At 45.2% G+C, this 24,331-nt stretch overlaps 1 protein-coding gene across 2 annotated transcripts in view; it reads right to left on the reverse strand.

Annotated features, from left to right (window-relative positions):
• The window catches only part of LOC138472414 (polyunsaturated fatty acid 5-lipoxygenase-like), a 1,363,458-nt gene that overhangs the window by 610,535 nt on the left and 728,592 nt on the right, over positions 1 to 24,331 (reverse strand). For both annotated transcript variants that reach the window (XM_069610559.1, XM_069610560.1), the window contains exon 10: positions 19,677 to 19,855. In XM_069610559.1, the coding sequence (XP_069466660.1) occupies positions 19,677 to 19,855 (179 nt within the window). The remainder of the gene's footprint in view (positions 1 to 19,676; positions 19,856 to 24,331) is intronic.

A 24,331-nucleotide genomic window follows, 5' to 3' on the forward strand; every position in this document is an offset into this window, starting at 1 on the left:
TCATCCTCATTGGAGCATTCCGCGTTGGCTTGTGTGGATGACCTGAATTTCGCACCAACCTCCTGAGTGCCATTGTTTCGAAGTTGTCCAAAAATAAATGTTCTTGCTGGTTTTTGCAATTTATTTTCTGTTCATACATATTTCATTGCAAAGAATAAAATGATCAGCGTAAAACTTGATTGCTTCTCTACTACTTTGCTTCTTTGTGTTAACATTGATCAAATCAGCGTAACTTCAAATGGCCTTCAACTATACAGAATGTGGGCCAATAAAGCAAAAGGGGGCTTATACATCTATGCTTGCTGACAGGAGCAACAGAGTGGGATGGAACATCACATACTATCCAGTAGGAACTATTTGGCTGTGCCTTGAAACTTCATCCTGGAGAACTCCTTGGTAGTGCTAAAGAACATATAATTCATAAGCTATACAGTATATATAACTTGCATCCGTTTTATGACATTTTTGACTGGGGTGTATGAGGTGTTGATAATATGTGTGCAGTCTGGTGGGTGTACACCCAGACTGGGTTCTGGCTGCGTTAGGCCTGTAGGACGCTTATATGTGCAGCTAGGCCGGTTTGTAATGGGATATAGCTGCTTTTTATTAGAGTGATGAGGTGTTTGTGGGGTAGTGGTCATATGTGAGCAGCTTGGCCGAATTGATTGAGGGGTATAGGTGCACTCTAATTGTGTAATGTGTAGCGTAGAGAGTAAGCATAGTGATATGATGTTCCATCCACACGGCGATTAAGCGCAATGCGCTTTAAAGGCATTCGATGACAAGGGAGGGAAAGAGGGAGAAAGCAAAGACACTCCCACAGGGCATGAACAGCACAAATGTGAAGACTAGCTACTGCACTCGATCTAGAGACACCTCGACAGTGCAGGTGCTAGGGCACAGACAGGAGGGCATGCCTGGGAACTGTAAACGAGGACCGGAGGGGTTGGGTACACAGGGGCATCGCAGGGGACCGGGGGTGGGGGCAAACCGCAACAGCATGCAGGGGACCAGAGGGTACAAAGAGAAATCACAGTACCAGAGGGGCTGGGGGTATACAGCGACATCAAGGGCAACCAGAGGGGGCTGGGGGAACACAGCGACAACATGGGACACGAGAGGGGCATGGGGTAGATGGCGATATCTTAGGGGACCAAGCGAGAAGCTGGCAGCATCACACTGAACCGGAGGTTGTTGGAGGGGCAGTGACGAGATGTGAACCAGGGGGTCTGGGCACACAGTGAAACGTTGGGCCCTAAGGGGTTGTGGGCACACAGTGATGACGAGGGAAATAAGGGCGGGGGTACCAGCGACAACTGGCGGATAGTAGGTCAAGAAACTCATATCCGTTAAGACTAGTGATCTGACCAATCAGGGAGGTGGGCTGGGCTGGGAGACGGGCAGGGATCAGGAAGAGGAAGCTGGTGGGGAAGGCAGGGAGAGGGATTCACTGAGGCACGGAGCACAGATTAATACAATTAAATGGCAAAAACAGGCTCGGAGGAACTTTTAGATGCTTTCCACTCGCCTCGCTTTCACGAAGCGATTATTACCCAAAGCAAAGACATTGGGTAATAATTGTATTATCGCTGTGTTGCAACTAACCAACGATCCACGACTATTCACAGATAAGCATGCCGCTCCGTCCATGTTACCAAAATTGAACAAGGTTTATAATTTGCTTATGTTTCTAATCTATTCAGATCCCTTATGGTATACTAGAGGTTGTGGGGTTGTTTGATGGTTTGGAAACCGATATTCATCTCTGCACCACTGGTGCACTGGAAGTTGATTTGCCACAGTGTGCCTCATATCCCAAACAGAACGGCCCTCCTAATTGGCTAATAGTCACCAAAGAGCTATAAACCCAATCGGAGGGTTGGGCTAGCCAACTATGATTCTATGAAGGCCACTTGCCTCCGGAACTAATACAGTTGTGTCCTGCTGTGAGCAGTTAATGATTGTCAGGTAAAGGAGGAGTGCTTCAGTTTAAAGAGTTACGAGTACAGAAGCAGCCAGGCACATATGATGTGTCCTTGAAGGATGCAAGGATGGCAGTGAGTGTCTCCAATTGTCCAGATAGCTGCGGTTTTTCGAGATGGGATGTGTAGTGTGCAGTCAGTTGTAGCGTTGTTTTCAGAATGAGTGTAATTGTTTCAGTGAGGGGAGGCGGGACAGGACTTCTCGTCAATAGTGTGATAATTGCACGAGAGAGAAGCCGCACTTTTCACCTGGTGTGTGATACTTAGCAACACTTTATGCGTCAGGTTCCCATACAGTCCCCAGGCGGTGTTTGAGCATTTTTACTTTATTTTATTGAATTTGTATTGCGCACCTGAGAACCCGGAGGCTTAAGGGCGCAGACAAGACAAACAACATAAATACATATAAGGGTCGATAACAAGATAAGAGCAAAATGGGCAAGACATAACAATCACCATCCAATTAGTAACTGCAGTTCAAGTATTGAGAAAATCAGAGTAAGCATGTTAACAATAATCAGGAAGAGGAAGAACCATAAGAAACTCTCTGAAGATCTAAATTCTAAGAATAATGTTACAGTTTGAGGTCCCTTTGGGTAGATATTTGCATCGTCTGAGAAAAGCAGGCAAGGTGCTGGCCCCACAGCCCACCAAAATGCAGTCACAATTGGGTAGCAGACACCAGTCACTCAGATCTATCCTCCGAATGATCATTAAGTCCTTGAGTCCGACTACTCCTGGGACAGTTCTGTGGCACAACCAAGCGAGAACCTTATTGCGCAGGGCTTCTTTGGGCTCTTTTTCTTTAGTTTTCTGAATGTTCGTTATAATGAAATAGCTTTGATCCATTACAAAGTCATGAGTGTTCGAGTCCATTATCTTAGGCATATGTGATTTTTTTTTTTTTTTTGTACTGGCAGATTTCATAGGGAAGTGCTTTTCAATTTGGCATTCATGACTGTGGGATGTTTAACCTCTTTATGGCCAGCACTCAGCTCATGCAGAGATAAGGAAGGAACTGTTTCCTGTAATAAGTCTACGCTAGGGATTTTTGCCTTTTCATCGCATGCCAATATTGGCCCCATAGAACTCAGGGATTCCTCAATACAGAGGTCAGTTTGAGTGGCTTGATCTGTCATTTCCCTTTGTGAAAGAGTTTGGCTGGCAGTGTTTACCCTTGCTGCCTGTAGCATCAGCGCTAGCATGCCCATGTGTCTGGGATGCAGAGTTCAATTTAGGCACCCATAGGTCTGCTACCCAATCGTTTAATGCACCCGACAAAAAGCCACGGTCAAATGGGTCCTTAAAGTAGTAGCTCTTTAGCAATGTTGGCCATAAGGTCGGGCCATTTGGAGGAGAGCCGAATGCTTGGATTGATCAAAATTGGGTGTACTCCTCCCTTGTGGTGCAAGATTGAATATACCCCTACCTTGAGGGGCAATGGCAGGTAAGGTTATGGGTATCTCAGGCTTTGGCGATGGTAGATCATTAGAGGTCTACACAGTCACTGTGTCATCCATGGTGCTATGCAGACTTACTATGGGTACATGTACTTTATGATTTTCCTTCAGTGAAAGACTATCCAAGACCCGCGTTGAGTTTGGTGCTTCGAATCCGGAGAACCCACAACCAGCCCTCTGCAAGAATGTTTTATATGTTACCCATATATGCTTCAAGTACTCCCAGGGCGTTAAGTGGGCTAAGAAAGTAAGATGGTGGGGGCTCATGTGGGGGTGTGTCTTGCATGATGGCCATGGTCTAATACCTGATGGGGGTGGCCTACCTACGAACATTTTAAAAATGGTGTGGCCTGCTAACTAAGTGCATATCACAACACAGTGTGCTTGCTTCATTCCTTAAAGTATTAGAAATCAATGCTCAATATCATTAATTATTGGACCCTCACAAAAGGGTAGTTGTTTTATTAGCAGGTTCATTAGCATCCCATTACATAGTTTGGGCAAGACTAACCCTTCAAAGGCACTACTCATCTCCTCTGTCGGGCTGTGAAAGGGAGGCCCAGGCAATTCAGACACTTTCATCTGCCTACAGCACCCAAGCAGCTAGTTTTGTTGCAAATAGCCTCTCCGTCCATCCAGTGCCTTATGAGTGGAAAAGCAGCCGGAGCCAGCCCTGAGCCTTGAAAGGATAAGCATAGAGGAAAGTAACAGGGGGATAGCAGGAGCCTTGAAGGGGCAAGCGTAGAGGAAAGCAACAGGGGTACAGCAGGAGCCTGGAAGGGGCAAGCGTAGATAAGAGCAACAGGGGGACAGCAGGAGCCTTGAAGGGGCAAGCGTAGAGGAGAACAGGGGGACAGCAGGAGCCTTGAATGGGCAAGCGTAGAGGAGAGCAACACGGGGACAGCAGGAGCCTTAAAGGGGCCAGCGTAGAGGAAAGCAGCAGGGGGACAGCAGGAGCCTTGAAGGGGCAAGCATAGAGGAGAGCAACAGGGGGATAGCAGGAGCACCCATGGAGCCTCATAAGGATCCCGACAAGTGCAACCCCGACGAGTGCAACAGGTGAGGCACCTCTATTAATGCAAACACACAGAGGAAGATACCGTAGGACATAGCAAGGGAGGGAGGAGGCTCCGGACCACAGAGCAGTCAGCTATACAAAGAGGACTACCTCACAACCTCCACCACACCAACCATCCAGGAGAAGATTGAGGCCAGGAAGGGCCAAGGCACCGCACCCAAGAGGGGCAAAGCGGACACCTCAGGCAGGGGGGTCGCTGGGAGACATTTCCCCCTAAAAGCAGGGGATGTAAAGGACTAGGGACCCTGCAGACCTGGTCCAGGAGAGACAACCCGCCAGGTATAGCCCCATGACCTCCACGAGGAGAGAATCCCCAAGTAGCTGCAGAAAATAGGTCCCACAAAAGGAGGCCCGGTTGAGAAGGAGGGAGACCCACCAGCACCTCATCACCACAAGACCGGGCTTCAAAGACATTACATAAAGGGGTTTCCACCCCCCCCCTTCCCCCCATGAGGCTAGAGGGGTCCGAGAGGCCCAGAACCAGAAAACAATCACCAGGGAGGCTAAACTTTAAGGCAAAATGAAAGCCCGGGGAGGGCAACCGCCACAATAGATAACACCAAAAGGGGTGGGGGGGGGCCTTGGAATTAAAAATGGGCCCAGACAAGCCTGCAGGTTGTACAGCTGGGGAAAGGAAAAGACTCCATTTTTTTTTTAAAACATTTTTTATTGTGTTTGGTTAAAATTTTCCTTTGCAAAACAATCATTACATTAACAGTAAAATGTGTAAACTTCTAAGCAAAAACAGCCTTAATACTCTAAAAGAACAAAAGAAAAAATGAAACGACTCAATACCCGCGATTCCACAGCAGATTCGCCACCAGAATTTGCTTAGGCTGGCGAAATGATGCAACATGGGGTTAAAAATGCTGAGGCACAGCTCCAGTTGCCCGGGAAGGATGGCGCCAAGCCACCATAGGGTTATATTGGCACAATTCCTCACAGGCGGCTTTGCAGGGCAGCAGAAAATTGCATTTTATGTGCCGTCAGAATTTGCTTAGGCTGCCGTCTGATTTTGCAATCTCACCATAAATGATGTAACATAGGGTACAAAATTGCCACCATAGGGTTAATGCTGCACTGCCCTGTACAACACAGGTTTAAAATTGATAACACAAATTGCTAACATAGGGTTAATGCTGACTGCTCCGTACAACATATGGTTGGCTACAAAAAACACTGTCAATAAATGCCATTGCAAGCATTTTCTGACGGGTTAATGCTATGCTGCACTGCCCTGCACAAAATAGGGTTAAAATAGATAATATGCCCTGTGGAAACATAGGGTTACTGTAGCACTGCCCCTGCCCCTGCTGCCCCTGCCCCGTAGACCAGAACGCATATTCTGACGGGTTAATGCTATGCTGCACTGCCCTGCACAACGTAGGGTTAAAATAGATAATATGTCCTGCAGAAACATAGGGTTAATAGGGTTAATGTACAGCTGCCCCTGCCCCTGCCCCTGTCCCCGCTGCCCCTGCCCCGTAGACCAGAAAGCATTTTCTGACGGGTTAATGAACTGCCCTGCACAACATAGGGTTACAATAAATAATATGCCCTGTGGAAACATAGGGTTAATAGGGTTAATGTACAGCTGCCCCTTGCCCCGCTGCCCCTGCACCGTAGACCAGAAAGCATTTTCTGACGGCAGAAAGCATTTTCTGACGGGTTAATGCACTGCCCTGCACAACATAGGGTTAAAATAAATAATATGCCCTGTGGAAACATAGGGTTAATAGGGTTAATGTACAGCTGCCCCTGCCCCTTGCCCCGCTGCCCCTGCCCCATAGACCAGAAAGCATTTTCTGACAGCAGAAAGCATTTTCTGACGGGTTAATGCACTGCCCTGCACAACATAGGGTTAAAATAAATAATATGCCCTGTGGAAACATAGGGTTAATAGGGTTAATGTACAGCTGCCCCTGCCCCTTGCCCCTTGCCCCTGCCCCGTAGTCCAGAAAGCATTTTCTGACGGCAGAAGCATTTTCTGACGGGTTAATGCACTGCCCTGCACAACATAGGGTTAAAATAAATAATATGCCCTGTGGAAACATAGGGTTAATAGGGTTAATGTACAGCTGCCCCTGCCCTTGCCCCGCTGCCCGTGCCCCGTAGACCAGAAAGCATTTTCTGAAAGCAGAAAGCATTTTCTGATGGGTTAATGCACTGCCCTGCACAACATAGGGTTAAAATAAATAATATGCCTGTGGAAACATAGGGTTAATAGGGTTAATGTACAGCTGCCCCTGCCCCTTGCCCCGCTGCCCCTGCCCCGTAGACCAGAAAGCATTTTCTGACGGGTTAATGCACTGCCCTGCACAACATAGGGTTAAAATAAATAATATGCCCTGTGGAAACATAGGGTTAATGTACAGCTGCCCCTGCCCCTTGCCCCGCTGCCCCTGCCCCGTAGACCAGAAAGCATTTTCTGACGGCAGAAAGCATTTTCTGATGGGTTAATGCACTGCCCTGCACAACATAGGATTAAAATAAATAATATGCCCTGTGGAAACATAGTGTTAATAGGGTTAATGTACAGCTGCCCCTGCCCCTTGCCCCGCCGCCCCTGCCCCGTAGTCCAGAAAGCATTTTCTGAAAGCAGAAAGCATTTTCTGGCGGGTTAATGCACTGCCCTGCACAACATAGGGTTAAAATAAATAATATGCCCTGTGGAAACATAGGGTTAATAGGGTTAATGTACAGCTGCCCCTGTCCCTTGCCCCGCTGCCCCTGCCCCTGCCCCGTAGACCAGGAAACATTTTCGGACAGCAGAAAGCATTTTCTGACGGGTTAATGCACTGCCCTGCACAACATAGGGTTAAAATAAATAATATGCCCTGTGGAAACATAGGGTTAATAGGGTTAATGTACAACTGCCCCTGCCCCTTGCCCCGCTGCCCCTGCCCCGTAGTCCAGAAAGCATTTTCTGAAAGCAGAAAGCATTTTCTGACGGGTTAATGCACTGCCCTGCACAACATAGGGTTAAAATAAATAATATGCCCTGTGGAAACATAGGGTTAATAGGGTTAATGTACAACTGCCCCTGCCCCTTGCCCCGCTGCCCCTGCCCCGTAGACCAGAAAGCATTTTCTGACAGCAGAAAGCATTTTCTGACGGGTTAATGCACTGCCCTGCACAACATAGGGTTAAAATAAATAATATGCCCTGTGGAAACATAGGGTTAATAGGGTTAATGTACAGCTGCCCCTGCCCCTTGCCCCTGCCCCGTAGACCAGAAAGCATTTTCTGACAGCAGAAAGCATTTTCTGACGGGTTAATGCACTGCCCTGCACAACATAGGGTTAAAATAAATAATATGCCCTGTGGAAACATAGGGTTAATAGGGTTAATGTACAGCTGCCCCTGCCCCTTGCCCCGCCGCCCCTGCCCCGTAGTCCAGAAAGCATTTTCTGAAAGCAGAAAGCATTTTCTGACGGGTTAATGCACTGCCCTGCACAACATAGGGTTAAAATAAATAATATGTCCTGTGGAAACATAGGGTTAATGTACAGCTGCCCCTGCCCCTTGCCCCGCTGCCCCTGCCCCTGCCCCGTAGACCAGGAAACATTTTCGGACAGCAGAAAGCATTTTCTGACGGGTTAATGCACTGCCCTGCACAACATAGGGTTAAAATAAATAATATGCCCTGTGGAAACATAGGGTTCATAGGGTTAATGTACAGCTGCCCCTGCCCCTTGCCCCGCTGCCCCTGCCCCGTAGTCCAGAAAGCATTTTCTGAAAGCAGAAAGCATTTTCTGACAGGTTAATGCACTGCCCTGCACAACATAGGGTTAAAATAAATAATATGCCTGTGGAAACATAGGGTTAATAGGGTTAATGTACAGCTGCCCCTGCCCCTTGCCCCGCTGCCCCTGCCCCGTACACCAAAAAGCATTTTCTGACGACAGAAAGCATTTTCTGACGGGTTAATGCACTGCCCTGCACAACATAGGGTTAAAATAAATAATATGCCCTGTGGAAACATAGGGTTAATAGGGTTAATGTACAGCTGCCCCTGCCCCTTGCCCCGCTTCCCCTGCCCCATAGTCCAGAAAGCATTTTCTGACGGCAGAAAGCATTTTCTGACGGGTTAATGCACTGCCCTGCACAACATAGGGTTAAAATAAATAATATGCCCTGTGGAAACATAGGGTTAATAGGGTTAATGTACAGCTGCCCCTGCCCCTTGCTCCACTGCCCCTGCCCCGTAGTCCAGAAAGCATTTTCTGAAAGCAGAAAGCATTTTCTGACGGGTTAATGCACTGCCCTGCACAACATAAGGTTAAAATAAATAATATGCCCTGTGGAAACATAGGGTTAATAGGGTTAATGTACAGCTGCCCCTGCCCCTGTCCCGTAGACCAGAAAGCATTTTCTGACGGCAGAAAGCATTTTCTGACGGGTTAATGCACTGCCCTGCACAACATAGGGTTAAAATAAATAATATGCCCTGTGGAAACATAGGGTTAATAGGTTTAATGTACAGCTGCCCCTGCCCCTTGCCCCTTTGCACCTGCCCCTGCCCCGCTGCCCCGTAGACCAGAAAGCATTTTCTGACGGGTAAGCAAAATCCGACGTTACAGTACCGTCGGATTTTGCTTTGCCATTTAAATTCACGCATGCGCAGTAGCAGCCTAAGCATTTTTCGACGATGAGCAGAATTCGACGTTACACCGCCATTTTGTTGTCTTTGTCCTCGGCCGTGCTTATCCTTTTGCTGCTTCTATCTGCTTCCTCTGCCAATTTCTCGTTCGCACACGATTGTGCTCAATGCCTTCCAATGTCCAAACGGTATGTTTTTCATGGGTCTATGCAAGCTTGGACCGACTTTTCAGGCTAGGATGATTACGGATCGCTGGGAGCTCACAGAGTTAACATCCTCACAGATGGCTGCTTAGGGTAGACCCCACTTGGTTACTGTTATGTTTTGAAATACATTTTTAAATAAAGGTTCACAAAACTAAAAAGCCACTCCTGCCGGCTTTGCCAATGCTTGTTTTCAGGTAGTCCAGGAATTCTTTCAGAGCTCCTAACCCCTTCACTGTCACCAACACTCGTTGTACGCTCAGTATAGAGACAACTGCTGCTCTAACAACCTTCCACCAGGCGTGAGGACCCCAGGGGCCTCAAATCAATGCAAATGCATTGTTCATGGTAGATGCTTTTCTGCACTGGCCACTCAGTTCTGTGCCATTTTTGCACCGGTTAATAAGGGTAAATGTCAGTGCAAAACAGTCCTTCAACTGGGTAAAATTGTCCATCAAGGCTGAATTGCTTGTCTCTGTGGCACTTTCTGTGATCTGGACTATAGTCTTCGAAGTAATTTTTTGCGCCAGGTTAAAGTTTGTCCTCATTAGGTAGCAAGGCAGTGGTAGAAGAATTGCAGATAGCGGTAATTTCATTCAAACCAGTGGGGGGCATGTTTTCTGGGGTCATAGACACAGATAAAGTGGCATTTGCATCATTAGGTAGCAAGGCAGTGGTAGAAGAATTGCAGATAGCGGTAATTTCATTCAAACCAGTGCGGGGCATGTTTTCTGGGGTCATAGACACAGATAAAGTGGCATTTGCATCATTAGGTAGCAAGGCAGTGGTAGAAGAATTGCAGATAGCGGTAATTTCATTCAAACCAGTGGGGGGCATGTTTTCTGGGGTCATAGACACAGATAAAGTGGCATTTGCATCATTAGGTAGCAAGGCAGTGGTAGAAGAATTGCAGATAGCGGTAAGTGTCTTGTTTCCAAAACGAACGCTTCGCCCCTGAGCTATCCTCCCGGCCCATGAGGTTGTGTGGTGCGTCTGGGTAATTGACTTGCTGGGGATAAATTGGACGTTGTGGTTCTGTGTTGCTGAGTAGCAGGGGTTCTAAACAAAGTTAGTAGAAGGGGTGCTGGAACGCAAGCAGTCCTGGGTACATTTTTTACATTAAAAATATATATAATTAGATTGCAGAATAGCTGCCTACAGCCCCCATAATTCAATGCGCTGCCTGCAGCCCCCAGCATTCCATGCGCTGCCTGCTGCCCTGCCGGGCATGCAGTTCGCCGGAAGTGTGTTTTCTTTGTTTTGCCGCGGCCGTGACAATGCGGCCATCCCGTAGGAAGCAGCCCGCTCTGTTACTGAAATTGCGCACAGATGGGGGGGCATCCTTGGGGCCAAGTGTATAGTGAGGGGGCATCCTTGGGGCTGATTGTGGTGATGGGGGGTGTCCTTGGGCCGAGTGTAGTGTTGGGGGGTGTCCTTGGGCCGAGTGCAGTGATGGTGGGCATCCTTGGGGTACAGTGTAGTGATGGGGGCATCCTTGGGGCCAAGTGTAGCGAGGGGGCAACCGTCCTTTGGGCTGGGTGGGGTGGTTGGGGGTGCACCTGAGGCTGAGTGTGGGGAAACAGACCTTGGGTATGGGGTTAAGGTGGTAAGTCCAAGGGCGGTTCTATTAAAGGGGAGTGAATTCTTTGACTAAGGGATAAGGGGGTGAGGGGAGACCTTGGGGTGATGGTTATGAGTGGGTAGAAGTGCTTGGTGTGGGGTATTAAGAGTTTGGTGTAAGTCTTTGGTGGGGACATGAGTTAAGTTCAGTGGAAATCTTTGGGGTCTGGGGCATAAGAGCTGGGTGGAAGTCTTTGGAGCGGAGAGGGTTAAACATGGGGAGGGTGTCTTTTGGGTTGCGGGTTAAGAGTTTGGAAGAATTGTGACAGGATTAAGAGGGGGTTCACGGGTAGAACGGGTATAACAAAACGTGGGTGGTGGGGGAGTCTTGGGGTTAAGGGCACAGGAGTAGTTTGGGTGTGGATAGGGGCAGGCGTGCGTTTGGGGATGTTTAAGGGCAGGAGAGACATGGGGGGGCGTTAAGGTTTGGGGTGTCATTGGAGAGTAGGTGGGTTAATACAGTCAAAGTCTTTTGAGAGAAGAGGCTGGGCAGAGGATTTAGGGGAAGGAGGGCTAAGTGTGGGGAGTCCTTGAGGGGGAGGGCTATTCAATTTGAACTTCCATCTTAGGTCAACTAGTGTGGAGTAAAACCGCTCAAATAAACAAGCCAATATGTAGTACACACACAGGCTTGATGCTTTTATTGTTGCTGGGAATGAGTGCAGCACTTAAATATTTTAATACATATTTTAATACAGTTACTCATTCACCACACAAAGGGGGGGGGGGGGCGTATGGTGCTAAAATACACATATACACTGATTAAAAACATTTTCTTGGCAAAGGACATCTCTTTTAACGGTGTTATGAGCACAAGAAGATTGTCCTAGTGGTTTTTTTGGGGGATTGCTCATTCCTCAGGGCTGTCTGTCCTTAACAGGAAGGCACGGAAAAGCGGAAGTTTTACTTTGGTCTCGAGGGATTAGAATGTCTGATCACTGTTTTCAAAACTGAAGATTACTGTTTTTCTGAATCTGGGTCATTCAGTTTAAGAACTACAGCCATGAGATGGATGTTCAAAGGGCCCCAAAGAAAAAGCAAGAGGCCAAGGCGACGACGAGAGAAAGGCACTCTGCACTGAACGTCCGGCTCTTTCTCGAGAAACTTTTCTTCAACCTCCTGGAAAACTGCTACAATCATCTCATATATATTGTGAAGGTGAGTTGGGCCTGTTGGGATTGGAGTACTGTGAGCGTAATGGCAAGGGCAGGAACGGTGAGAGCGCACTGACACATGGGGGTTCACTCTTGCCAACTGAGACTAGCAAGACATAAGCGAAGAGCCCAGTGTTGGAGCTCTGTTCCGCACTACACTGGTCACAGCACTGGCTATTCACCTCACAACTTGTCTCAGTGTGAACTAGCTGAAGCAGCAAGTTTGCTGCACCAGTTCTAAATCGAGTGGCTGAAGGCAGACCTGGTTAAGACATTTCTATTACACCAGTAGTGGGTTTACTACTCCAATTAAGTTATTAACGCTCAGAAGACTGCTTTGAAAAAAAATGCACCGTTTGTTGGGATGGCTTGATTAATACGAGCTCAAAGAGTTCCCATGAGAAGGTATTTTGGGGCAAGCGCAGGATCTGGGTGTAAATGGCTATGGGGATTAGCATGGCCATGGCCAGTCAATAAGTGGGCAAATAACCAAACATCTGCATGCTTTGTGTCCCTCCTTTTATGACATTCCCCCCTAGCTGTACTCTATTCCAATAGTTTCAGTGACACCCGATAGCCCTCAACTGACTCTCTGGGCAGGGTCAGGGCGCCCATCCGACTTCCTGGCTGGTTCTCAGGTTCTCCTTCCCTGTTACTCCCTGGGCTGGATCTCCACCTGACACCATTGCTCACTGGTAGGGGCAGTGGACCAAGTTGTAATTGTGTCTTCTCCCACTGTTACCGCAGTGTGATATCCTGCGCAATTTGCCTAATTGTTCTTGTCTACGCTGTTAGTTAGTATGATGGCCAGAAAGTAGGTGCCTTTAACTTTTTTTTTTTTTAAATTGTAGAACAGTTACAAGCCACACAAAGACACAATCAGTTGGCAATACATCATTTGCAGGCATCACTGGCGGCGCTTACCAGGACCGATTCATTACCAGAATCAGTGGAGAAGTCGTTGGGAATGGACACTGGATCATCCACACAACAGAAGGTGATATTCCCCTCATAACAGAACCATTCCCAATTTAAAAACTGTAGTTAACTTATTTTTGAGAGTACCTTTTCCGCATTGAATGGACACCATATATAGATGGTGGCCGTTACGCGAGAGCTGTTGGTGTATCAATTCGCTACTGCATGAACAAATTCTATTCTAGACTTATAAGTCATTTGTTTCTAATACATTTTAAAACCTGTCCCTCACATTCATTGCACATTGGCCATTCCTGGTTTCCACGCATAATAGGGGTAATTAAAGGCAGGGAGTGGGTATTATCTTTGGAGAGTTGTATATTTGTTAGTCCATTCGAGTATGTAACAAATCAGTGATGCATGGTTTTCAGGCAGGAGGCGTTGGGTCACCCATGTAAGCAAGGTGTGCTTTGGTATATCTGGGGTCATGTGTTTCCGGACCTTCTAGTTATGTTAATTAGCAAAGGGTTTAAACGACTATTTCCCCACATCCACTTATGCTTTCTATTTCTAACTGTGTGATAGTTTCTAATTTAAAAGTCAAACTGTTGTATCTACACAATGAATCTGTCAATCTTGTTTCTGCATGATTGTCCTGTCTCCCATCCCCACCGACTCAGTGCCTGGCTCAACATCTCCTCAAAGACATATTAACCCCTTTGACCATTAAAGACCATAAATCTTCTGAATGCAGCCATAGAAAACCATGATTCATTTTCAGTTCAAATCTCTTTTAAGCCTGTTTCAACCGTTGTGTACAAATGCATTTAAATGTAGTGACACATTTGTAGGTTGACATTTTAACATTTGTTAATCCTGTATTTATTCTACAATAAGTAATTTAACAATGCCTCTTCTGATGTCCATTTATATTCATATATCCTTTCTTGTTTTTGTAGAATTTTTGAGATCTGTCTGCAAGGCTAACAGTTGGCCTACTATGGACGGCCAGGTGATGAGAAGGAAGCTTGCCACCAAAATCTGCAATGCCAGAAGAGGCCTAAAGAAGACACCGCCTTTCGAAATGCAGGATCAATGATTATTCGTTTGTATTTTTGCAAACTGATTTATTCTTATAGAATACAGCTATGCCGTTAAACTGCATTTGTTAAATAAAACATTTTTTGAACACTTTCTGAGCCTATGTTTGATTGAAGACATCTTATAGCCACAGCAATACTATAATAAAATATCAACAATGTATAGCTGCAGTATTTTACTATCATAATAATGTTGGCTGCTCTCAGTGATATTGGGTGAAGTGACTGGCGGCAGTCTGCCATGCAGGTAGACCTTTAACAGATTCTGTTTAGGTCACTGGAAGTGTGTGTTTCAATGCAGTGCTTTGTAATTTTGGGTGTGAGGCCCTGTTGGCTAGAGGTGAGAATTGAAATTAGGGAGTTTACAGGTTGGTTCGTGACATGGGAGGGGGCGGTTGTAGTTTTGTGCACTAAATCGGTGAACTTGGTTAACAACATTTGGGTGCTCTAGCAAAGATGGACAGTGACAGCTGCAAAATTCATTAGATTTATTTCCAGTAAACTATCCATAAGTCTAACGAGTCATTCTAAAGTAATGCCACCAATCTTACTCAAAAGGAATACATCCTTGGGTAATCAAACCCCTTTTCCTAAATGTTTTGGAAGCATCTTGAAATCTTTTAAACTCATCATGGAGTGGTCTGCAAGAATCATTCACAATTCAAAACCCATCCTAAAGTTCTCATGCAACCATCCTGAAGTAATCCCCACCCATCCTGAAGTTGTCATGGAGTCATCCTAGAGTAATCCAAAATCATCGTGGAGTAATCCCCACCCATCCTGAAGATCCCCACCCATCCTGAAGTTGTCATGGAGTCATCCTAGAGTAATCGGAAGTCATCCTGGAGTAATCCCAACTCATCCTGAAGTTGTCATGGAGTCATCCTAGAGTCATCCAAAGTCATCCAGGAGTAATCCCCACTCATCCTGAAGTTGTCATGGAGTCATCCTGGAGTAATCCAAGATCATCACTGGAAGTAATCCAAACTCATCCTGTAGTAGTTTCTGTGATAACTCTAGAGTCATCATCTCATTACATATTTTGGCCTGTTGGAATACTTCGGATGATCTTCCTGAACTATCCATGGATGACTCTAGAATTTGAGTTGGGTAATGAATGATATGACAGGTTATTCATAATGCACTTAATGCCCAGAGGTTTCGAAGCGTGGACCCGGGGATCAAACTTGTGTTGCTTTGTATCGTCTTGCTTCCAAGGCGAGCACGTTGCCGCTGAGCTATCCTGCCGGGCAAGTAAAGCTAGGGCAACCTTTGCCCCGGTGCGAAAATGCATTGAAAGAAGAGGGGCCGTGTTACAGAAACTTTGCACTGCTGCAAGCAAAACTGCCTCGTTCCAAAAAAATATTCCTTCAATGCATTTTTGCAACAGGGCAATACTGATCTTAGTGCTAATACCATGAGCAATGTCTGTGACCTGGCCCATGGTAGTAATGTGCCACATGAAAAGTTCCTTCTGATGGACAGGGTTTGGCTGTGATTGCGGTCTCCACACTTGATATGGTGACCGGGAAAGAACATACCTGGAGGTTGCGTTGCTAAAAAACGTAAATTGTGCAGTGGGGACCCGCAACATTTTCACTTATGTACAAAAAGGTCCCCTTCATTTAGTTTTCATCATTTGCACTATGAAGTGCAAAAAAGGTGTAAAACAAGCAAAATTGCCTTTACATTTTTTTGCACTTTGTAGTGCAAATAGTGTTAATTCAGCCTTCCATTTGCATATTGGGTAACATGAGTGTAATGAGTGAGTTGTGAACCCATATAACCCATATTAGGTTAAACAAACTATTTTTATGTGGATCGGATTGATACGTGCCATAAAGCTCATAACTATCCATTATTGCACAGCTAAACATGATAATAAAAAGCAGGGTGTGCTAGCTAATTACTTGAAAATGTCCCAGTGTAAGAGCCAACTTATGAATTCTATGTGGTTTAGGTTGAATCGTGTCCACACAAGGGGAATTCTAACAATAGGAAGGATGATGCCAAATGACCCGTCCTTTTGGAGGTTTTGCGATAATCCCTTTTGACTGGAAACACAGACGTACAATTATGGAATATCATATGCTTTAAAACGTTTGTTAATAGACTGAAAGTTTGCAGCAATGGATTTTAAGTGGTTGGTGCACGTCTCCTTCGATAGCGGTTGTGAGGTTTTTTGCCTGCTGCAGCTGACTTCTGAGTGGAATTGTTTTTAGGCTTTATATGAATGGCTATGTTTTCATTTTTATTGAATTTGCATTCTTTTATGTGGTAAGATGCTTTTGGGATGCTGCCCTTTGTAAAGTATGTGTAGAGTTTTTCATGTGGTGTGATTTCTTTTAATGATTGTTGAATTTTGTAAAGGTTGATTTTATTAACAATATATTTATAAAAATAAAGAATAGTGTACTTGTGCCTTGTTGCATCAATCGCCTGATCTGCAGCACCGGCTCTGCTAGCGGCACAGAGCTGGCTCAAAGATCACAAGATGTCCACTCGACCGCCGCAGCATCAGCAAAGTCACTGTGGCATGGGCCGCCTTTAAGATATGCCCCCTGTACCCAAACAATGATCATGAATACCTTATGCTGGTGGCAAGGTCACCTCTAAAAATAAGCTATGCCTGTGTTTAGGCATAGTGCATGGCAAAACCCATGATCATGAAAGCCACATCCAAATTAATATGGCACATGTACCATCTCAGGGAGGGAATATGTATTCGGGTCAGACGAGTCAATACTGCCAAACAGCATGACAGAAACAGAGAGGACCCAGCCTCTCTTTGATCCCCTTTGTGAGGGCCGGTCACACCCTGACCCAGAGACTGTCGCACAGCAGGCAGCTGTTATGGGCCCATGTATCAAAGGAGCACCCCCATTCAATAGGAGTAGCCTCACAACAGGGAGCTGCATGTCTAAAGTCTTTTGTTGTCAGTTAGGAGGGAAAGGGGTGGCAGTAGGATAGGTAGGAGGGCTCTGGTCAGTGGAAGAAGCCTTCCACCATCTTGTTTCTCGCTGTCTCTCTTTCACTTTTCTGTCCCCTTCACTTCCTCTGGAGCAAAGCACTTTGGGTGTGACATCTAAAAGGCAAAGTCCACTCCGGCCAGGAGCAGGGATCTGTCCACCAAATCAGGCTAGCTTTAGACCAATTGCCTAGGGACTTGTGCCTTTAAAAGAAGGGGTGCCTCACCCCTCCTCCAGATGAACTCAGTTCCTCAAGGATCCTTTAAAACTGAAGAGACGTTCTGAATATTCCCATTTGGACATCCTTTGGGACAATTGTACTGTCCAAAGCCCTCAGCCTGAGGTGAAGAAGGAGCCGTCCAAGACAGAAGGAAGATCTGTCCCCTAACCACTCCCAGAGCTCATCAAGAGAGACCAGTGCTGTGGACCAGGATCAACCACTCTGCAAAAGAACTTCTAAGCCAGAAAAGCAGACCCTAAATAGAAGCATCCTGTTCTTTGGAAGGCCTCACAGCAACCGGAGACCAGCTGTACACTGTTTTCCTGCAACAAACTGGTCGCCCTACGTTCCATGCATTTTGAACCATAGGGTAGGCACTGGGGCTAGTGTCTGTGTTCCTGCAACCAGCCAAACCTTTGCTTGCATCTAAACCAGCTTGACACAGCATTGCGTCCTACTGAAGCATGTCACCTGCTAGTCTCAAAGCGACTGCTCAATGCTAGTACCCAAAATTAATTGCTGACTCTAGGGGTTACCACCACGGCTCAATCCAGGGAGCCCTTGAACTGCTGTTTCATTGATCGCACATTGACGCACCCAAGATCACCACTTCGACGACCGTCACCTGCCGACGCCTCCCAGCATCTAAATCACGAAGCGTTCCTGGGACCGTTCCAACATGCATCATTGAAGAGCCACTGTTCTACTGCAGGAGCACTCACATTTGCCCCTACACGACGCCCTTCTGCTACCGGGGCCTCAATGATCCTACGTGCCCGAACTGAGCCTGATCAGCTTGCATCAACGTTTGAACCCGGGTCTAACTGCATCAGCCCACATAGAACTGAATCCAGGTACTGTTGACACAAAACTGCCCCCATGGTCCACTTGGACCCTAGAGACTGGTAATGTCACGATCGCTTTGGTTTTCTAGACAGTATATGTTTATGGTAGTACCTTACCTGCCACCCCTGAAACCATGCTCAGAGTGCTGCTTTCTCCAGTCTGTTGCATCTTCACTGTTCCTTCCTTTGTTTTTTTTTAATAGTAATCTCTTTTTGTTCTACGTGCAGATGGTGTGTTTAATTAAAGTGTATATATTTGTATAGAACCTTGATTATATATTCCCTTTATTTTGGACTGTGATACAATGTTGTTTGGGTCAATACAGGTTCTCTTTCACACACCTTTTAGGATTATAGCCTGCCCTCGGCCCATGTTACCACAAAAGGCAATGGAGGTATATCTTTTGATTGTCAATGTTTTACCTTTATGATTGCGTTGTGTTTTGGTTTGTAGAAATGTGAGGACTGAGTGGCCCATTTTATCCATATTCATTTTTGTACTCGTGTGAGGCAGAATTCAATTTGTCACAAGCAGAGCGGATGGGTGTGGCGGAAGCTGAAATTCCAAGCCTTGCCTCTGCTCCACAACACACATCACTGTAAAATCTTGTTGGACGTAAAAGGCATGCAGGTAATTAATGTTCACGTTTTACCAGATCGAAAATGAACCCCACCTGCTCACATCACCACTTGTAGGTTCCTTAAAATTAATAACTGCGGGAACGACTGCAGAGAAACCTTACTCTGATGTACCCACCAGTTCAAGACATACATCTACTTGTCAGAGAAGGAAGAGGACATTTGGGATTCTGTTGCAAAGGCATACGCAAAGCCAGTGGCTCAGTACGGTTACAGAGGGATCAGTGGAAAATATACAAAGACGTTGCATTGATTCCTGTGGAAAATTCAACACAAAAAAAAACAGGAACAATGCAGATGTTATAGTGCGTTACAGAGTGCACAAGTCATTTTCATCATGGAGTAACTTAAAAATCATGTCTCAAAAGCATGCTTATATCTATAAAACATGGTTTTAATGTTCTACCATGTTTTCATTGATGTGCAGGGTGGAGTGGGGGCATGCAGAGGAATGAACACTTCCGCTCCACCCTACAAATCCTCCTGTATTACCACCAGCATGTGATTTTGATGCTGGCGGTAAAAAAATGTGGTTCCTAGGGAATCCTCCTGATTTCACAAATGCTAAAAGAAGAGGATTCCAGAAGAATATATTTTATATACATTTTAAAGGCTGCCTTCCATGGATAAATGGCAGGCAGCATTTATACAATTTGCACTACAAAGTAGAAAAAGGACGTGTACAAGTGTTTTCCCTGTTTTAATTTCCCTTTGCGCTTGAAAAAATGCAGGAAATTGCAGGCAGGGGAGCTTTTTGCACGTTACTTCAAATGTAACAGTTTATGAGATATTAGAATATGACCCCCACTGTCGTTGAAAGTTGTTGCAGAATATCAAATGGTACAATTATGAACAGACAGATATGAAAACGTCAATGCATCTTACTTTGTTATTGCCTTCCAGACTTCGAGGCCATCATCTCTGTAGAAATAGTTCGGCACATCCTCCTTGCTCTCCATCCCTTTCATTCTAATCGATTGAGGGAAGCAGATCGATTCGTATGTAAGGTCCGTCATTGCTTTTTTCAATAGCACTATATGTCCTCCGCCACCTACAGCATTTGCCTTTAAAAAGAAATTGGCACAAACATTCAGAAATAGTTCTCATGTTTCTAATACATTTTATTGCAACTGCTGTCGAATTCCAAATGTGATCAAATATTTATTGTTCTTCTTACTCCACTATCAGCTTGTGCATGTCTGAGACATGGAGAAAGGATTGGAGTTTTATGAATGTAAGCCAATTCTGCAGCAGCCTTAAAACAATAAGGGGATTATTTTCTAATTGGCGAAGCAGTGCAGTGAAGCAAGGCGTATAAGCAAGGTGCAATCCGTGTCCTCCTTGCATGTTGTTTGGAAGGAATCTAATCTAACACATAGATTACTGGAGGTCTACGAGCCAGTAATGATGCCTACAGGCCCATAGATCAGCCTGTGATACCGGCCACAGGCTGTAGGTGGCACTTTATATAAAAGTGTTGGGTTTTCGTGTGTGTATAGTTCCAAGGCTCTCTATAGATTACTAGGAGGTATTCTCATAGAAAGGAAGGTTTTGTTTATGATGGAGTTATGGTGTAAGGAAGGAAACTATGCTCACCACTAAATACCACAAATAACATATTACCGCAAAATACCACAAGTAATACATATTACTAGATTCTCCAATATAATATAACCAAGTATGGTCACTAGAATGATATGAGGCCAAACCCAATCTAAATGCAAGGATAAGTTATCACCAAAATACCGCTAATTTTCAAAGAGCGCTTTGTTCCGCGCATGCATGACATTTCCATGCAGGCGCAACCAAAAAAATTGATTGTTATCATGCAATCCATCTCGATTTTGTACCTGCGAAAAGCATGTAGAATTTACAGGATTCCATTGCAAATGCCACCTGAAAAGTGTAATTTGCAGGCAGCATTTACAGTTGTTGCAAAATGGAGTCTATAACCAAGGAGCAAAGGTGATTTCTCCTGGCGTTACACTTTACTTTTACACTCTGTTTTATAGAAAGTAAAAAAAAATGGCATACTTGTGAGGATAGCTCAGGGGCAACGCGCTCCCATTGGAAGCAAGACGACACGGAGCACCACAGGTTCGATCCCCGGAGACCCACAGCACAAACGTGCGAACATGCGGGACCTTGCATGTGAAATACACCTTTTGAAAATTCCCCCTCCGGGTAAAGCACAGTTCGCTCACACTGACAGCAATAAACAATGCGGGCATGAGAGGCATCGGTGGCAATGTTTCATTTTACTCCCCAGGCAGACATTCTCGCATCACTGCCCTGAATAGGAGCAAGCGACCCAGTGAAGGAGCGAGGACGACTGGCCTCTCCCGAGGACGAAATGACGCATTTTACAGCACATGTTTAGAAGCAATTAAAAAAAAGCCATAGGATTTACAGGCTACTGTAAACATGATAGTGAACGTGCAGTGATAGCTGTGCAGCTCTCGGCTTGATGACTCGACTCAACTTTCAATGAATTCTACTGCAGATGTGGGTCCCTGGCAGTCTGGCACTGCTGTAAATCCCTGCATTACCAACAGCATAGTTTGAGCTGAAATGTGTAAACATCTCTACGGGGGCAAAGTGTGATTCCTGCCCTTGTTGCTTAGTGAACTTAGTGAAGAAGAGTGTCTGTGATGAGAGGAGCACCACAAGAGGTGGGCTGGAAGGTGATTCAAGTGTCAATAAAAATGTCAGCATTAAAAAAAAGTCCTAAATTATACAGTAGAAGGCAAGGGAGATGATACCATGTGCATTCGGCGGTTGTTCTGTTGTGAATGGGATACAAAATAGTTTCTCATTCACTCTCTCTGCTGTTCTACACAAATAAAAACTCCTTACTATTTCCAACCTTTTTAAAACCCTAATAAAGCCTCTAACATGTGCATCCAATTTGACTTCAATCTAGCCATCTGAACGTGTGGTGATTGTATTTTTGTACCAAAACAATATATTTTTTTAATTATTTACTTGTTTTTAATCGGAAATGAAATTAACGATTTTTACAAGAACCCTTCTTCTTCTACAGATGCGCCAAGGCGCTTTTGACAGTTATTTTTCTGGTGTTGACACTTCTGAGTTCATATTTACTTTCCGCCTTCTCTCTCCGGAATTTCGCTGTTATTTGATTGTTTCTTGAATTTGTCTTGCCATGGGCGATATCACTGTTCCGGCCATCTCTGCTATTTTCATATGGGCCTGTATGTTGGAAATCTTTTCGAAGGCAAGGTCTATCAATTTTACTGCCGCTATGGTCCATCTCGTCGTTTCTCCTGAGATTAGCCTATTCCAAACCGCCTCTTCATCTAGCGTCATCGCCCCTTGCAGACATGGTTGTATATATCTGTCTCTAATTATGCTGGTTTTTGGGCATCTTAGGACTAGATGTCGCAATGTTTCCACTTCTTCTTTATTTTTGCATAGGCGGCAACTTTTATCCATTTTTGATGATCTAATGGCTAAGATTTGATGTGTCATCAGCAGGTTTAGTCTTGCCTTCAAGAATGTGCTCCTCATCTTTTTGTTCGGGAACGTTTTGCAGTAGTTCAGCGGCTCTTTCACCCTGTTGAACGTCGGTGGAAGGTGGGTGAGTAGCTTATTTACTCTCGCTGTGTCTACCGTGTGGATCCAGTCCATGAGTTCGATTTTTATCTTTACTCGGTCTGGGTTTTTTTTGAGATCTTCTTCTGTGCATGATATTTCGTTTAGTGTTTCTTGTATTGTTGTTGCCCAATTGTTGAGCGCTTTACAAGTGCCCGTTTTCAATTCTTCTGCTATCACCGCGCATATTGGCAATTAATCGGCCATTATGATTTTTCTGTAAAGTCTCAGCTTGCTTTGCTTGACTGATGTAGCTAACGAGACCAGGCCCAACTCCCTTCTAATTGCGGGCATGGAGGTTGATTTCGGTAGGCCTAGTACTGCCTTCCACACATGTCCTTCCAATTTTTGCCATATTGAGTTCGGTAAGTTGTGCGCGGCTTCCATACCATAGATGATAGACGGCACAACCTTTGCCTTGTAAAATTTTATTGCCGGAATAATGGAAAATTTCCCAAATTTGTTGTCGACCAGTCTCATTTGTGCCGTAAGTCTTTAGACTTTGTCCCATAACTGATCTTGTATTGCGTTGTCACCTGCTGATCCGTCTAAGGTTACCCCTAGGTATTTGAATTTGTCAACTACTTCCAGTTTGGCGTTTTCCAACTGCCAAGTTGGCTGCTTTGTATTTTTGTTTGCGGTTTTTTCAAAGACCATCACTTTAGTTTTTGTTGTGTTAATTTCCAGATGGTTTGTTGACATATAATTTGCCAGGTTGTTTAGTTTTCGTTGCAGCCCAATTGGTGTTTGGTCAATAATGATGGTGTCGTCTGCGTACCATAGTCGTGGTATGATTTCCTTTCCTATTTTTGGTGGGAAAGCTCTTATTTTTTTTTCTTCGATCTGGTAGTCCCCCAAGAAAGCGATAAACAGGGCTGGAGCTAGTGGACAGCCCTGCTTTACACCTCTCTGGATTTCAATCTCTTCAGACAAGGTGCCTTGTTTATTCAGTTTTACTCTGATTTTTGTGTTTTCATGAAGCGCTTTTATTGGTGCCAGGACAGACGCTGGGCATTCCCACTTGCTCAGTTTCAGCCATAATTTTTCACGATCAATTTTATCAAAGGCTTTTGATAAGTCTACGAATGCCAGGTAGATTTTTGGGGCACCTTCTTTTACTTTCGCTTTCAAGATCTGGAGGATCAATATATTTATTGCCGTGCCTCCCTTCTTCTGGAATCCTGTCTGAAAAATGTCGAAGCAGGGTGCAGTCTTTGCCCATGTCCCAAAGTGGATTAACAACTGGGTTGCGTAAATTTTGCCCACAATGTCTAACAGTGCTATGGGCCTGTAGCTTTCTGGGTCTTCTCTGTCGCCTTTTTTATACACTGGCACAATTATGGCCTTTAGCCATGTTTCCGGCACCATTTTTGTCTGGGCGCAATGTGAGAAAATTTTGCTAATTAGCACTGCCCATGCCTTCGCAGATTGCTTTAGGTCGATATTTGACAACCCGTCCGGTCCGGGGGCCCTTGATGTTTTTAAGTTTTTGATGGTTTTTTCAATGTCTGTGATATTAGCCACGTTCACCCAAGTGGCTGTCATGTCTACTAATCCTTTGGTTGTTTGCGTTTTTGGTCGCTCAAATTGTGCCATTAGGTATGATTTCCAGTTTGACTCAGGGACTTGGTTTATCAGTTCTGGAGGCTTCGATCTATTTGTTTCTTTGATTATTCTCCAGAAATCGCTTGTTTTCTTTGAGCCAAGACTTTTCAACATTTTTTCCGCATCTTGTTGGTACATCCATAGTCTATGTTGCTTTAGCCAATGGTTATATTTCTTTGCCTCCATCTGCCAGTTTTCCCAGTCTTCCTGCTGGTTTCCTTTTGTTGCAATTTTCCTTAACCTCCTCACCACTTTTCTTCTTTCCACCACCAGTTTGTCATATGTGTGTAATGCGTTTGATGTTTTCTTCTGTTGACTCC

This window comes from Ambystoma mexicanum, chromosome 8 (assembly GCF_040938575.1).
Source record: "Ambystoma mexicanum isolate Mex_15411 chromosome 8, UKY_AmexF1_1, whole genome shotgun sequence".
In the NCBI taxonomy this organism is placed as follows: domain Eukaryota; kingdom Metazoa; phylum Chordata; class Amphibia; order Caudata; family Ambystomatidae; genus Ambystoma; species Ambystoma mexicanum.